The 16,152-nt window shown below is 46.9% G+C and overlaps 1 protein-coding gene across 2 annotated transcripts in view; it reads left to right on the forward strand.

The window, feature by feature from the left end:
• The window catches only part of DDX31 (DEAD-box helicase 31), a 43,586-nt gene that overhangs the window by 26,462 nt on the left and 972 nt on the right, over positions 1-16,152 (forward strand). For both annotated transcript variants that reach the window (XM_039561689.1, XM_039561690.1), the window contains 2 exons: positions 3,976-4,087; positions 9,190-9,370. In XM_039561689.1, coding sequence (XP_039417623.1) covers positions 3,976-4,087; positions 9,190-9,370 — 293 coding nt within the window. The remainder of the gene's footprint in view (positions 1-3,975; positions 4,088-9,189; positions 9,371-16,152) is intronic.

Below are 16,152 nucleotides of genomic sequence, written 5' to 3' on the forward strand. Positions count from 1 at the left end.
TATGTCTGGGCGTGTGAATGTTCACCTACCTACAAAGAGAATAAATTTGATCTTTCAACTTTTATGGAGGGGGGCATGGGGGACTTGGTGAGTTCTAGAGAAGGTGTGTGGAGGTTAGTAAAAAGTTGTTATTAAAACAAAATCCTTCATTTTGTTTTGAAGTATAATGGAATCAGGAGATGTTACAGCCAGGCTTTTTGGTGGGTTTTCCCCATCTTTCTATTTTTTTCTTTTTTTTCCTGTTTTAAGAATGAACTTTTCTACCTCAGCCTAGTCTTACTGTGTTTCAATTTTTCTTTTTCATTATCATGTTCTCTTAATGAAATCAGAAGTTTTCAGTACTTATCCCAACCTCTCACACCTAAAATCTGCCATCTTTATCCCTGGAAGTTTCCTTCTTCTGACAGAAATCCATGTGTCTTTTACTGGTGGAGTTGGCATTTTTGGGAGTTCCCCTGGTTGAATCCTGACTTTTTTCCCTTGCATTTCTTCTTTTAGCTTATAAATATTGTTATTGTCCACAGTCTTTCTGCCAGTGGTTTGGGATCTGCCAGAACAGGCTTTTAAGGAATCACAAGGTAGAAGAAGTTCTCCTATCCCACTGTTTCTCCATGATGGCAACAGTGCTGCTTGTTTAACAGAGGGAACAAATTTAGATGGGGAGCAGATCAAGCAAACCTCTGGGGTGGGCTTTTATCTTTGGGGTCTTGGAAAAATGTGTGAGGTCTCAAATTAATTGTCCTGCTGATCCAAACCAGGATTAAAGCTTGCTTGTGTGAGTAAGGCACATGGAATGGTTTCCATGCCCTTCCAGTAGCACTGATTTATTTGATCTGTCCAGACACTCAGTCGTGGGCAGGTTTTATTTTCACAGTTTGCCTCTGAATCAGTTTTAAATCTAGGATTTTTTATTTTTTTTAATGGGGTGGGGTTTTTTGTTTTTTTAGATGAACCTCCCTGTAAGACAGGAATCAAACACAGGTTTTTTTCGTGCCCATTAGGGTGCAGTTTTAAAATGAGATCTGTCTCAAGGGTCTGAAGGGGATAAAAGACAAGGTGGAGATGGGAGGAGGGGAGAAGCTGTTTTCCGAGGACATTATGTTTCCTGCCATTTGCTTCTTTTTTATTTATATCTCTTGCACTGACCTCACACTTTGGAAATTATGCACCTAGTTTTTTATCCCTCATTTTTGTCTTACTTTTTTTTTTATTTTCCCCCAGCACCAGGAAGAAGAGATGCCTCATTTTGAAACCTAAAGGGGGGAATAAGAAAAGTCCTTTGTAATATATTGCCATATTATCACTAAATCCCCTGACAGTTGTGACACAGAAGCAAGTCACCTGTCACTTAAGCTTGAGGTCTCTTTAATTTTCTCCTGGAATTCGCACCAGGCTGTCTTTAATTTGAGGCCTTTATTGGAATTCTGAAACCTTTCTGCCTCCCCGGTGCTCAGATCTATTCTGAGTGCTGTTACAGAATGTATACAATAACCAACACAGGGATTCAGAGGGGGCTGAAGCACTGTTTATTTAACACTCTGGAGGGATTTTCGTGCTTATTCGGTCCTGGCTACCCGGCTTTCAATATCGCTTTGACAACCGTTATGCCCTTCTCATTAATTTTAAACAGTTAAAACACAGGAAAAAGAGAAAAAGTTTTCATTATTAAAGTGCTTTACTTTTTAATAACAGAGGATTCTGTCCGCCAGGGGAAAGGGCAAACCTCACTAATTTCACATTCATATTAAAAAGCGCTGGGAAGGTGACACTTGGTGCTGCCAGGAGGCTTAACAAAAGGAAAGTGCTGGGGGCCGGGAGGAGCAGGCGGGGCAAGAAAGTTTTGTGTTTCACGTCAGTGGAAACTTGGTAGTGACAACAAGGAGTGGCCACTTCGGGGAGGCAGCTCCACTTGGGGCTCATTAAACCTCGGCAGAGGCCCCTGCGCTGGGGACGGTCTCAGCTGATGGACCGGCGCACCTGAAGTCAGAGGCACCTCTGCAAGGAGTGTCCAGAGAAGGGCAGCAAAGCTGGGGAAGGGTCTAGAGAGTAAATCATGTGAGGAGCAGCTGAGGGAACTGGGGTGGCTGAGCCTGGAGAAAAGGAGGTTCAAGGAACACAACTCCCTGACTGACAGGAGGGTGCAGCCAGGTGGGGGTCAGGATCTGCTCCCAGGGAACAAGGACAGGAGGAGAGGGCACAGCCTCAAGCTGTGCCAGGGGAGGTTCAGGTTGGACATCAGGAATAATTGGTTCACTGGAAGGGTTGTCAAGTGTTAGAAGGGGCTGCCCAGGGAGGTCTGGAGTCCTCATCCCTGGAGGAGTTCAAGTAAAACTGGACGGGGCACTCAGTGCCGTGGTTTGGTTGAGAAAATGATGGTCAGTCAAAGGTTGGAGTCGATGATCTTGGAGGTCTTTTCTGACCTAAATGATGCTGTGATTCTGTGAGCTGGGTTGTGAGCCCTTCTTGAGGGGACTGGGAGACAGCAGGGACCAGAAATCTGGGAGACTTCCTGTGTTAAAATAGCCAGGTTGTCTTTGGACGTGCAGGTGGACAGCCTAGGCAGTGAGTGAGCAGGAGCTCCAGCCCCAAGTGTGTTTGCTTTGTTGAGGAATAACCCAGTGGCTGGAAGCTGTGGGATCCTGAGTTCCAGGGAGGGCACAGTGCAGGGCATTTAAACTACATTTGTGGTCTGTCTCTGGGCACATTTACTGTTGGGTACAGAGTGGCACATCTGGGACAGCAGAACATCTTGTGTCAGGTGCTGGCAGCCCCCATGGTCACTGGGGTTTGTGGTGTCAGTGGGATGTGGCTCCTCTGGACTGGCAGCAGTGCAGAGGAAAGAGGGGTTTGCAGCATTAGCATGCAGATCTGCCAGAGAAGAACAACAGGATTGCTGCCTTGGCACAGGCCTCCTCCAGAATCCCAGGAGCTGGGTGTTTGTATTCAGTCAGCCCTGCTCGGATGAGGGGTCTGACCAGTATCAAGTTGCTGCCTTGGATCTGGCACTCTTACACTTGGATGCTGGTTCCTGTCTGAGTAACCCTGGAGAACTGTGGCCCTTTTCTGGGAGAGGTGCACATCCATGGATGCTTGGCTTTGCACTTTGCTGTCAGCTTTCCATCAAAAATTTCACTGGTTTTCTGCTCCACATTTCCTTTCTCTGCCTGGATCCCTTAGAGAGGGACAGAGCCTCTCTTCTCCTCCCAGTAACAGCTTTGCTCCCAGGAATGTTTGTTTTCCATTTACTGAACTGCATCCTGCAGTCTGATCCCAGGAAAGCTGGAACACGTGCAAAATTGCTCTCTTGGCCTGAGGAAGTTTATTCTGTCGTGCCTTTGGTGCAAGGGGCTTGTCCTGCTCTAGAGGAGCCAAGTGATGGCAGGTCCAGTCAAATATGTGTTGACAGTGAGAAAACTTCATGTAGAAATCCATGCTGGAATTCATGAGAAGTTCATTTGGTTGCCTTTGTTCACAGGTGCTGAATTTGGTCTCTTCTCTGGAGCTTGGGGGTGAATGTGGATCTCATAGTCTCCTGCCCTGGGTATTTTGGGGAAGTGCCCAGGGGAACTTGGAATACCACTCTGAACCTGTTAGTGTAGGGTCTGGGGGGGAGTTATTCCAAATAACTCCAATGGAAACAAGCAGCGGGATCCAGCCTGTTGAACCTGGAATCAAAAAAAAAAAAAAAAGGGAAGGGGAAAAAAAAGCAAGGGAAAAAGATACGTGATAGATGTTAGAAAACACAAAATTAAAACTGATTTGTTCTCCCCACCACACGGCGCTCACTGGCTGCTCTGACTTTAACATCTTTATCTGGATTTTTTTTTTTTTCCTCTAGTAATATTGAGAGGATTACCTTTGTTGGCCCCTGGGTAGTTGCTGTGTGATTTTACTGTTATTAAATCTATTGTAAACTGCTTCATTATTCCTGACTCAAATTCTCTCTTTCCTCTAATCCTCCCACCTCCCTGGTAGAAATCCTGTGGCGAGAACCCTCAGGAAGTCCAGGAGAGGGCCACAGTCCTGCAGACAAAATTTGAAAATCACGTCCACTCCAGCGAGGGGACTATCCGGTGGGCAAAGAAAGGTCAGTGTGTTTCCTTCCACTTATCCCACAGGGGCTCAGATGAGCTGCCAAGGTTTTCTTCTGGGGGCAGAGCATCAGGGAAAAGGCCTGGAAGAAACATTTTGGGGCCGTTGGGCTCTGCAGGGGGTTGAGGTGGGCCCAGAAGGCTTTGTGGTGATATTAAATGTTAATTTCTGGTGTTCCCATATTACGTGCAAATGAGATTTAGTCTTGGCTTTCAATGGGATTCACATCCAAGGGCTCTGACCCAATCACAGGAGCGAAGGGGTTGTGTGTGTTACGCTGGGAAGGGCATGGGTGACTTCCTCCACCACATCCTGGTGCAATTCCCATCAGATGCCTTCAGTTCACAGCAGGGGGGTGAATTTGAAGCCTGAAAGACAGGATGCAACTCTGACCAGGAAAGGATATTGGACTGGAGCTGGTTGTGTGGGATGGGAGATAAATGAGAGAGGGGGCAACAAATCAAAAAGGCAGGAAGAATAAAAACTGGGATGGACTTGATAATTGTAACTGTGTGCAGATCTGGGATTTGATCTGCCATCTTCTCCAAGATGAGCAGTGTAAGAGACTTCCTTTCTTCCTCTCCGTTTGGAAAATCCAGAGGAATTGGGAGAAAGATTTAAAATTTGCTGGGGATGTGGTAGGAAAAGAAACACTAAACTGTCTCCTGAGAGGAGCCAAAATGGTGGTGCAGGGTAGGCAGTGTGGGAAGTCAGGCCCCAGAGCTCCTGGCAATTACTTGGAATTTGACTGAGTTCCTGAGACAGGTCCGCACAATGCAACTCTTCATGCAAGAGACTAAGCCATTCTTGCTCACAGTATTTAGGACTGGAGCCTTTCTCCTTTTTTGTGTCTCCCCACATCTCCCTTCCTGATTGTTTTCTTTTTTACCTCGTTGCTCTGAGCCAAGTCCTGCTCTCTAAACTTGTGTAGAAGTTATTTCAGCTCTGCAGCATTTCCAGTTGAGAGGGGTGCTGGTGAGATGAATTTTAATGGTCTGCATCATTTCTGTTCACCATTCTGTGTACCTGCTGTGTGCACCTGCATACAGGTGTGGGACAGGTGTGCCACATGTGCTCAACTTCTGAAATCACCTTCTAAGGGGTCCAAAACCAAATGGGGAAATTGCCCTTTGAGCTATACGATGTCTGGAGAAACTGGAGAAGGGAAGGCTGTTCTCAAGATAAAAGTTAAGTTCAGCATGAAAATTATTTGGAATCTTGAGAAGTGATTGTTCAGGAGGTCAAAGGTGCTGTTTTTTCTGAGTGTTGTACTCGCTTTTTAGCTGATGACACAGCAGAGCAACCAGAGCACCTCCTGTGACTGCCTGCTTACCCCAAATGATTCTGCATGCTTTTCATGATGTATGGCTGTATTGAGGGGCAAGGTATTTAAAATTCTGCTGTTTCACTCTTTGCTCTCCCCCCCTGCTACTGCACGTCCCTAGGCTGAAATCTCACCCCACCTCCAGCAGTTGCAGTGCTGATTTCAGTTCTTTGGGGCTTTCAAACAGCTTCCTCATGCAGTGAAAGAGTTGGACTTGCTACACAAGCAGCTTGCACCCATTTTCGGGTGTATGGTGTAATTACTCTTATAGCTGCTCTTTTAAATCCATTTACAATCTTAATACATGCGACTTAACCATGATCATAATCCTTCATTCTGCATGGATGAGCTTCTTGTTGTTCCCTTGGGATTTCTTGTACCCCATGCAAACTTCTAACCTGAAATGCCTGTGACAGGGACAACCAGTGAGTGACTCTGGTCACACCTAAAAAACCTCTGTGGTTCCTCTCCACTCAGTGTCACTGTGCACACACCCAGCCACACACTTGTTGCTGATCTCAGCATGAATAACTTCTTTAGCCACAGAAAATACATCAGGAAATGCTGAAATGTTGTGCATCCCATTTATCTTGTACAGGAGCACTCCACCTCTTTTTCCAACTCTGCTATCTACGTATGCAAATTTTCCATTGCTGAGTGGCTTCCATAAGCCCCTCTTCCTCCCCTCTGAGCCAGGCATCATGAATAATTAACATGGCAGCTGGCTTTTGCTTTCATGGCAGACAATCAATTGGAAACTGTGCCAGAGATGCATTTGTTTCTCTCTCTTTTTCTGTTTTTCCCCATTTTCTGACCTAGTCAATGTTAATAAGCAGTGTTTGCACTGCAGCCTGCTTTCAAAAGGCGAGTGGCTCCCTGCCCGCTCTCCCCTTCTGGCTCTGGGTCCCATGTTTTTCAGACTCAAATCAAATGGTTCAGGGAAGGTGCTGCCCTTCAAACTTGATTGACTGATCAGCAGTGAGATGGGTGGGAGGAGGGGTCTGGCTGGGCCCGGCTACCTGAAGGATGAACCTCATCAAGAGTGGAGCCCCTTTTGGGAAGTGGAGGATGCTCATCCCAAGGCTTGCATGGGTGCTTCATTTCGGAGCTGTGGGGCCAGAAAGAGCTCAGGAGACTGATCCTTTTTGCCCTTAGGGTTACAGAAAGGATAAGGAAGCAAACCCTGCTTTTCTCCTCCTGGTTACCCAGTTTTACAGCAGTTGAGCATTTTGCCGCCTCCTTTCTGTCCTCAGTGCCCGTGTGTGGAGAGGGACAGCAGAGTCACAGGAGCCCAGTGCTGTGGCACAGTGCTGGTGTCCATGGTGGTTTTGGTGCATCCCTCCCTCCTGCTCCCACCTGCTCTGGCAAAGTGCCTCCCAGTTTATCCAGCCCTGCTGAGGCTGTGCCCTGGGGCCAGTGCTGGGAGCTGGCTGCCAGCTGAGAGCCTGGTGAACAGGTTATGTCACCTGTCTCCCTTTCATATCTCATTACCCTCTCATCCCCTGTTTGAAATAGCAACAAACCAACCCTTCTCACCCCCATTTATGTATAGCACACCGGGTTTTTTCTTTTCTCCTTTGATTTTCCACACTTATATTTCCTGTAGAAAAATGGGGATGCACAAGTGCAAAGGACCAGTCTAAATCCTCTGTCTTACATGAGCACAAGTCCAAATCCCACTCCAAGCCGGTACATGTTGCCTTAGACTTGTGTTGGTGTGGCAAAAACTCTGAACAGCTCGGGCAGTTTGTTCTGTGGCATCAAGATGAGGAACCCTTTACTTGAATTATGGCCTGACCAGCTCTGTTACCAGTCTTGTTTTCCTAAAGCTCTGTCTCTTTGATGACAAAATCATAAAAGAATTTCAACTTTAAAAAAAAACCCAAAAAACAATAAAGCTTTCAGTATCTAGCCACTCTAATTGCACATAAAAATCAGAAAACATGTCTCTGGCAACACTGAGAGGTCTAAAGAGCTGATAGTAAAGTTTTTAAAAATAATCTCATCCACAAAGGTCTTAATTTCAGTCTTGGGGGTGCTGTAATGAAGCTCTGAGCTGCTTGGAGGTGAGGCAGTTTCCTGGGCTGGGATTTTGACCTGCAGGTCCAGCCAGGCTCTCAGTTCAGCTCTGGGTGAGTGCCTTGCAGCTCTCCCTGGTTCTGTGTGCTCTGACTCAAAGCTGTAGCTGATACAGATGTCTGTCAGGACTTTGGGAAAAGGGGAGCCTTTGACACTTTGATTCTCTAACTCTGATCTGGGGAGTTGGTACCAGCAGCTTTTCCTCTCTGCATGGCTGTGGGAGGTGAGCTCAGCCTTCATAATAAGGGGATCTTTAGTATCAGCCATTTCAAATGTTGTGAGACAGGCAGCTATATTAGCTCCAATGGGACTGAATTCAAAGCGGGAGCAAGTTCTTATTGTTCCCTTTGAAGAGTTACATCTTCTCATAGGTGAATTTGACCAATAACTTTATGAAAAAAAAAAGCAGCAGAACAGGGTTTTTGAGAGCATTTGAGCAGGTTTATAAGCCCTCAGAAGGATGGCCTTCAGACGAGACACCGAGACAGCATTTGGAATTTAGCATTCTCTTTTTTGGGAAAACACAGGTCTCTCGGTGCTCAGAAGCCTCTGAAAGAGCAGCATTGTGAAATTGGGAAGAAGGTGCAAAAAACTCAATCTCTTCTTCTCATCGATTGGGAAAAGGAGTTCGCTTTGCTCAGTAAACAGAGCTTTGATGGATTCCCTGGGTCCTTCCAGGAGCTGATCTGCTAAAATGACATTTTTATTACTGTTCATAAACTCCAATCTCCGGCTGCTGCCAAGAGATTAGACATAAGCTGTGGGCAAACTTGCTGGTCTGGTGGCTCAACAGGCAAGGGCAGGAGAGGTGAGAGTTTAGAGCATGCTGCTGTCGGGAAGGAGAGGGAGAGGAAGATGCAGGTGGTGGTTTGGAGTGAGGGCTGGGGGGACACAGGAGGTTTAGCAAGCAGAGGAGCAGCAGGGGATTGAAGGGAGGCATTTTCTGAGCTGCTGAGTTTCCTTGCTGGAAGTCCCTCTATTCCCAGAGCAGGGGACAGCCCGGGTGTAGTTAATGTTCCGGGGACGGGGAGGAGCAGAGGTAGTGCTCATATTAGTGGATGATTGTCTTTAGAGCAATGAGCCCTGAGGGAAGGGCATTACAGGAATATAAAGATGGGAAGGGAAATTTGCACACAGTTCTATTATTTTTCCCTTTTGAGAAGGTGAGCTCTGCTCTCAGTGTGCTGATGAGTCAGGAAATCCATCCGGCTCTCAGATATTTATAAGGGACTAGCTGGTAACTGGTGAAAAATGCATGGACTACTGGGACTCTGATATCAGAGGAGTCTTCCTATGCCATCTCCATGCTTCTCTTTCTTTGTCCCTGCATCTCTGTTCCCACTCTCCTCTTATCTGCTGCCACTCAATGACTCCTGAGAGATGTGCTACAAACATCACCTTTTGTGGCCAAAGGGGTAGCCTTGCAGGAGGCAGCCCCAGTGCAATTCAATGGAGCTTTGTTTCAGTTCCTAACACCTCCCCAGCACCTACCTTCCCCTTTTGGGATTGTACTAGTACTATGCAACCTTCACAGATTTTTAACATGCCAACCTCTTCTGCCAGCTGCTGACCAGAAGGTGTCCCAAAGGACCAGACCGATGTCCTTTCAGCTGGAACAGCTGAATCTTTAAGTGTGTATATATATAAAAATGAGCAGCAAAGGGAATTCACTGGGTTTTTTTTCTTCCCCTCAGCACTGCAGTCTTTCCTTTGTGCCTATACCGCCTATCCCAGGAACCTCAAGCACATCTTCCACATCAAATCTCTTCACCTGGGTCACGTGGCCAAGAGCTTTGGGCTGAGAGATGCCCCACAGAACCTGACTGCTCTTCCAACTGCAGGCTCAAAGAAGAAAACCAAACCAGGACCAAAAAGGTATGTCAGGCTGATGTTCCTGAGCCAAGGAGCACCGGGTGACACACTGGGCTGTTCTTTGCTCCTCAAGGTGGTTGTGCTTGCTCCAGGAATCGAGTGTAAATCAAAAGGCAGATCTGTTGGTAGAAATGATCCTTCTGCAAACCTGTAGGTGTGAGTAGTTCTGGCAAAAGCATTTCTGAAAAATCCTGTGGGATCTTTCCCAGGAAGAGTCTGCAGCAAACCCAGAGTTGCAGCTCTGTTCCCTCTGGTGTGTGCACGGGGCTGTTCTGGGTACTCCTGTTCTGTGTAAGGAATTGGAGACTCCCCGATGCTACTGGAGGAGCCCTGAGCCCTCTTCTGTGCTTGCAAGGGAGCTGAAGGTGCTCAGTGCATCTGATCCTGGCTCCTCTGAGTTGGTTCCACAGGACAGATAATCCTCTCTTTTGGGATCACAGTGCTAAGGACAAGCTGTCTTCCCTGGTGCAATGGCAGGATCCTAAACCTCTGGCTTGCAGTAAAATCACTGCAATAATTCAAAGGAGGAAAATCTTTTTTCATTATCAGCAACAATTGTGACTCTTTCCATGCAATTGTTGCTACAAACTCCGTTAGCAAACCTTAGCCATTCAATTAAAGCACTAATCCACATAATTGTTCCAGGGCTGGGCACTTCTCTTGCACATGTACCTATCCTGTGAAAAGAAAAAATGCAAGGGGAAGGGATTTTAAAATAAAAAGTTGGAGCCTGCATTGTCCTGCTTTCAGAAGCCACCAGGGACAGGCCACTGCTCTGCCTCCTGCTCCAGCTGACCCTCCTCAGCAGATGGGCAACAGGATGGGAATGCCCCTGTGAGCAGGGGATTTAACGGAGCTTTATTTCGGGAAGAATAGCCTGATTAGCTGATAAAGAGCATGTAAGATGGTATGGGGTGGGCTTTGATGTCTTGCTGGCCCAGCAGGGTGTCAAGCTATGACTGACAGTAGCGTGTCACAGGATTACTTGGCCTGTAACAATGCCTCTCTCTGTTCCTGTGATGTTGCTACTCTGTTAGAGCTACTTTTTCCCTTGTTACAAACCTCTTTTAGACGGGGGTTCCTCCTCCCCAAGTCTTCATCCCATTATAGCACAGACAAGCTCAGGATACAGTAGGTATTTACACGCAGGACTTGTCGGGTTGGGGAATGTGGAGGTGTTGGAACAAATGGTCTGAGAGTGATTTGAGAGCTCATTTGCACGTGGATCATAGAATTGCAGCTCAGGGAAAGTGGGCAGACTTTGCACAGCTCAGTCACGGCTCAGGCTCCAGATTTCAAATCCGGGAGCATCTGGAAAGTTAAGACTCTGCAAAAAATAGCCAAAGTTGTGCTGTGCAACAATTGTTCCTGCCCGTGAAACTTGCTTCTAATCAGCTTTCTGTGTGTGTGCTTAAAAAAAATAAATAAATAAAGAGAGAGGATATATTAGTATTTATAGGATAGTTTAGAGAAAGTGAATATAGATTCAAATTCAGTCTGCACTTGCATAAATCCAAGGTAGTTCTATTAACTTAGAGAATTGCTTTTGATTTCACACTGACAAAGCAGAAAGCAAAACTCAGCCTGCCATTTAGAAGACAAATAGTTTCTAATTGTAAAATGCAAGGCTTGAAATTATAACAGCACAGCCACAGAGCAATCATTTTAATTATATTTCTCACATGATGCTGTGAGTGTTGGTTGTCGTATTACACATTGTCTCCCAACATCCGATACTGGTCTTTAATCAGGCTGCTCACTAAAGCCTCATCTCTCAGCACCTGCCTAGAGAATAAAGAGCAGGCGCTCCAGGTTGAAAGTGGGGTAAAGGCAATCATTAAATGTTTCCTTAAGAGGACAAAGAAAACTTTTCATTTCTTTTGAAGTCTCCTTTTGTGCTTCGCGCCTCCTCGGAGAGCCTGCTTGGGGAAGGTGAGACAGTGAGAGGGAGCAGCCAGCTGTGTGATGTTTCAGTGCTGAAACGTGGGAGCAGCCCTCTCCTCAATGCCCATGTAAGCTTCCATGTATTTTTCAGAGGTCTTTGTGCAAACCAGCTGTCCCCTTAGCTGTAGTGGATCTTGCAAAACCCAATCTGAAGATGGAACAATAATCGCACGCGATGTTTTTTGAAAGTTGCAATGCTGTGTTTAGGTGAGAGATGAGCACAAGAACCAGATACTGCATATTGAATTACAGTACAGCAGCTTAGTGAGTGTCTGGGCTCATGCTTTGACTGCAGGGTAGAGGAAAGGAAGCTGATCCCACTTCCATTGAGGGATTAGCTGTCCTTGGTTCACTGTGGAGTCGCAGCACGCTGAGGAAGTGGCTGACAGGCCAGATAGACTTGTCTTTTGACTCCTTCACAATGCAGATGCCAAAGACCCACTGCCATTCCACCATGCATCCCTGTGCTGCTCAGTCCTTTGCATTCTGGATCAGTGGGCTTTCATGGGAATCTGTGGCAACTGAGGGACTGCTTTCCTTTTGAACTCAGGAAAGCCAGTGTGTGCCCCCAGAGGGTTTCACTGCAGGGAGGAGTTGCAACTTAATTTGGCTTTTTTGTGAGTTCAAGCCATTACAAAGAAAGAGATGAATCTTTAGTTCAGCTGATTCTGTGGAACAACTTGCTACAGGAATCTCAGATGCAAGAAATGCTCAGAAAGATTGAATTTACTTGTGAGTATCAAGAATTGCTACAGCATATGCAAAAAGCGATACAAAAACAAAGGTGAAAACCCCCTCGTGCTTCAGAGTTTAAGTCCAACCCTTAACTAAAACGGGATCAGGAAGAGGTGTCCAGGGTGCTTCTGTTGGAGAGCACTGCTGTACATCATTATCACAGTGCCATTGCTCTGATGTGAGGATGGGCATGGCTTGAAGGCTCTGGCTGCAAGATCATTGTGTTAATTCATTCTTCAGCATGGTCAGATAGAATCAGACAACTCCTGGGAAATGGACCTTGTAGCCCTGTGTCTTCCACATGGTCAGGGCAGCAGTTTCCTATGGGTGAAAACTTGTAGCCTTTTACCTTCTCTCCCACCTCACATCCTCAGTTCCACTTTTGAACATCTTGGCATGGACAATTTTGAAAAGACTAATACAGGGCTTGTGACTCAGGGCTGCAGCTGGGTCTCCCTGCACAGAAATTGTCTCATCATTAGAAGCACTTTGCCTGCCAGTTTTTACATGCACATTTAGAGCTTTCCTGGTATCACTGAATCAGTCAAAATGCAAGTTTGGAATTCTGCCCACTGGGAATTTCACTTGGTTTGGGCAGTCTGCTCTAGAAAGCCAAACTGGAGCTCAGGTAAGAGCATGTATCCATGGGCAAATGGAGCCACAAATTAAGAGACATGGCTGCTGTGAAAGGAAACATCACCATCACTCTTCCTTAAGGCAGTCTAGGGACACAGGTGAGACCTGGTTACCACATCATGATGCTGTAAAAAAAGTCCTCTTATGAAATTAAAGTTTTATAGTTATAAAATCCTCTGATTGTTTCCTGCATACAGCAGTGCCCTTTGTTACTGTCCTGTTCCACTGTGGCTGCAGCACAGAGCCTTTGCTCCATCTCTGAGCAAGTTAACAGCTCTGCACAAAGAGCTGGAAAACCAAAAATTGTCATCTCTCTAACTGAAGTATATTCTGTCCTCTAGGCTGGGAAAGGGCCTGACAGAAGCAAGACCTGGGAGGTTCCCAACCTCCCAGTGCTGCTTTTGTCCTTTTTCCATACGGTGAAGACCAAGGCATGAAAGTTCATGGCAGTGAAAGTGGGACTGGGGTTTCTGTGTAGCTGAAATGCATTTGACTTCAGTAGGGCAAGGTGGGCTTTGCAGTTCAGCACGTCCCAGTGTGGAGACCACCCTGCCCTGAGTGTTCTGGAACAGGTTTGGTGCTCATTCTGGCTGGGTAATAATTTTCCTCAATCTTCTCAAGCGTCTGCATCAGCTGGGAACAGAGGACCTGGGCCATCTGTTGACCTGTCGAGAGCAGGGTAGGATTGCTGATGGATTTCTTGCCCCCACTCTGCAAAAACAACAGCAGCAAAACCAACCCAAACAGGGTTGCATTGGCTGCAGATGGTTCATCCAACGCTGTGAGTAGGAAAAGCAGGTGTTGCAGCAGCCTTGGCCCAGAGGTAACCCAGCTCTGCTGCTGGCACAGTGTCAAGGAGCTGTTGGAGATGCTGTCAGGCAGATTGATAGTGCAATCCACATTGAAATGTTTTCTGATAAATGGAACAGCCTCCTCGGGTCTCCTCCAAAGACACACCATGAGTTCTGGGACTGTGCGTCAGAACTTCATCCTCCTTCTTGCTCAGCTGGAGCAGTTTGGGAGCCTTTGGTTGCTGTGGGTGCTCTGAGGTGGTTAAAGGTCCCTACACCTGGGCACTGCATTGCAGCAGCACCTCACACAGCAAGACAAAGGAACAGGCAGTGATGCCAACCAGGTTGAGAGACACCTCTAAGAACAAGCTCGCTCACCACTGAGGTGAAAAGATGAGCAGAGGCAGCTTCTGAGCCAGCAAACAATACCCAAGGAACCCTTGAGCAAAGCAGACTTGAGAGTCAAAGGGCCATAAGACCCAGGAGAAGGAGACCAGTTCCAAACCTTTCAGATTTCCTCAGAGATGGGTTGGGCAGCACCAGCATCCCTAAGATCACTGTGGCTCCTGAGTGGGGAAGGGGAGCAGCATGCTGGGAATAGCTCTGTAAGTGGGTGTAGAAGGGAACTGAAGCAGAGGAAAGAAGGATTTTACTCTTTCCTTCACTGGACACTTTTTCTTCCAGATGTTCCTCTCCTGCCTTTTCCTCACTCAGTGATGTAATTAGCAAGATTCCCAAGATTCTCATGTTTAAACAGTGAATAAAATAATTCCAGTTTTTTGGAGAAGAATAGATTTTTTTTTTTTGCCTTCAAAACTTTGGCCTGGTCTTTTCCAACCTTTCAGGAGATAACAAAGTCATCTGGGGACAGACAGTTTCTCTGTTTCCTTACTGTCTCTCTGCTGAGGGTCTTGGTACCAGCTTTTGGGAGGTTGCAGCCTAATTACAGATGTGCACAGGCAGCTCTAAACCTGAGTCTTTTGTTCCTTCCTCTGTCTCAGTATACCGTGATACCTAGACATGAGATCACAGCAAGAGATGCTGATAATCCATGTGTTTTTCCAGTGATGGGAACATGGGTTCTGTCTGTGTTGCAAATGCAATCTTACATTTACAGCCTTTCTGTGAAGCTTTTTGCCACAGTATCACCACACAGCTCCCTTAAATTAACATCCCACCAGCCCGCAGCAACAGGGAAAACACAGGGAGCTGGGAGAATGGACATGGAGGCCAAAGAGATGAAATACCTTGCCCAAGGATGCTCAGGGGATGAGTGTTAAGGCCTTGCTGGTTCTCCTGGGCTTTGTCTTATAATGTTGGTGAGGAAAGGTGCCCTGTGGTTATCTTGCTGCTCTGGCAGAGCCCCAGAGACTGTCACCAGTTGAGCACAGAGGGGAATTGACAGCTTTACAGCAGAAATCAGGGCTCCTGAGCTGGTGCACTCTCCTGGTGTGCTGTCACTGCAGGCTGGTGCTGGTGCTGTTGCCTGTAGCTCTTCCATCTCGTGGTTAAACGGGGCCTTGACAGCTGTTTTTCTTCTGTCTGTGATGAGCACAGGTTCCACAGCACAACTCCATTGATTTTTGTGGCCCCGGGTTAGAGGGAGAAAGCTCCCTTTTCCCTGCATCCCTGCTTTTCAGTGTACAGCTGATCACCTCAGCAGGAAGTATTGATTTACTAATTGGGCAGCGATTTCACCTGATTGATAATAAAGTGTTGGACAACCTCCCTGCTGAGCTGCAGCTACTGGTGGATTCCTTGTCCTTTTGCAGCAGATAGTTCCCTGTTGTTAAGTAAACTGGTCTGTTGCCTGGAAACCCAGGAATTACTGTAGTAAATGCTTGGAGACAACAATCAAAGTGCCACATAGGAACTTTACCCACTGGTGGAGGGGGCTGAGCAGAGGCTACACCTGCACAAGCTGTGGGAAGGGAGCAAGCAAATACCCCAGGCAGCCAAGAGTTCACTTCCCTTGTCTTCCCTGTGTGTTTGGCCTGTTGAATGCGTTAATCCATTGCTGCAGCCAAAAATTCTTCCTTCTCCTCAATCCCCAGCATGGGTTTGGACGCCTGAAGGGACTTTTGAGGCAGTGCTGTTGTAAGGTGTCACCTTTAGGACTGCTGAGTCCCTGTGTTATCACCAAAGCACGCTGGCGTGGCTGTGGGGCTGCTGTTCAGTTCCCTCATGTGCAGAGGGACAGACAGATTTCTGTTCTGTTTTTCTGGAAATACTTGAGATTTGTTACAAGTCCTTACTAGAACTTGCTCAGAGAGGGGCACCCTGGAGGTGTTCAAGGCCAGGCTGGAAGGGCTCAGGTTGGACCTGGTCTAGTGAAAGGAACAAGATGATCTTTAGAGTCCCTTCCAATCCAAACCAGTCTGTGACTCTGTGATGATAAAGAGGAGGGTGGGACATGCCAACACCAGTAGCTGTGGACACCCCGTCGTGCCCAGGACCATGGGAATGAGGTATGGAATGACTGGTCCTACACCCAAGAGATTGCATTTTAAATAACTGAGGGTGAGCTTTGCCCAAGGTTATAGAGCAGGACGGTGGCAGAACTTGTGGTGGAAAAATGCTGAGTGAGTTTTTATATTTATAGCTGGCAGTTTAGGGCTGCAGGGACATCCATGTTGGAGTTTGGTGGCCAGGCAAAATGCAGCTACCCTCGCAAAAGCC

This window comes from Corvus cornix, chromosome 17 (assembly GCF_000738735.6).
Source record: "Corvus cornix cornix isolate S_Up_H32 chromosome 17, ASM73873v5, whole genome shotgun sequence".
Lineage (NCBI taxonomy): Eukaryota > Metazoa > Chordata > Aves > Passeriformes > Corvidae > Corvus > Corvus cornix.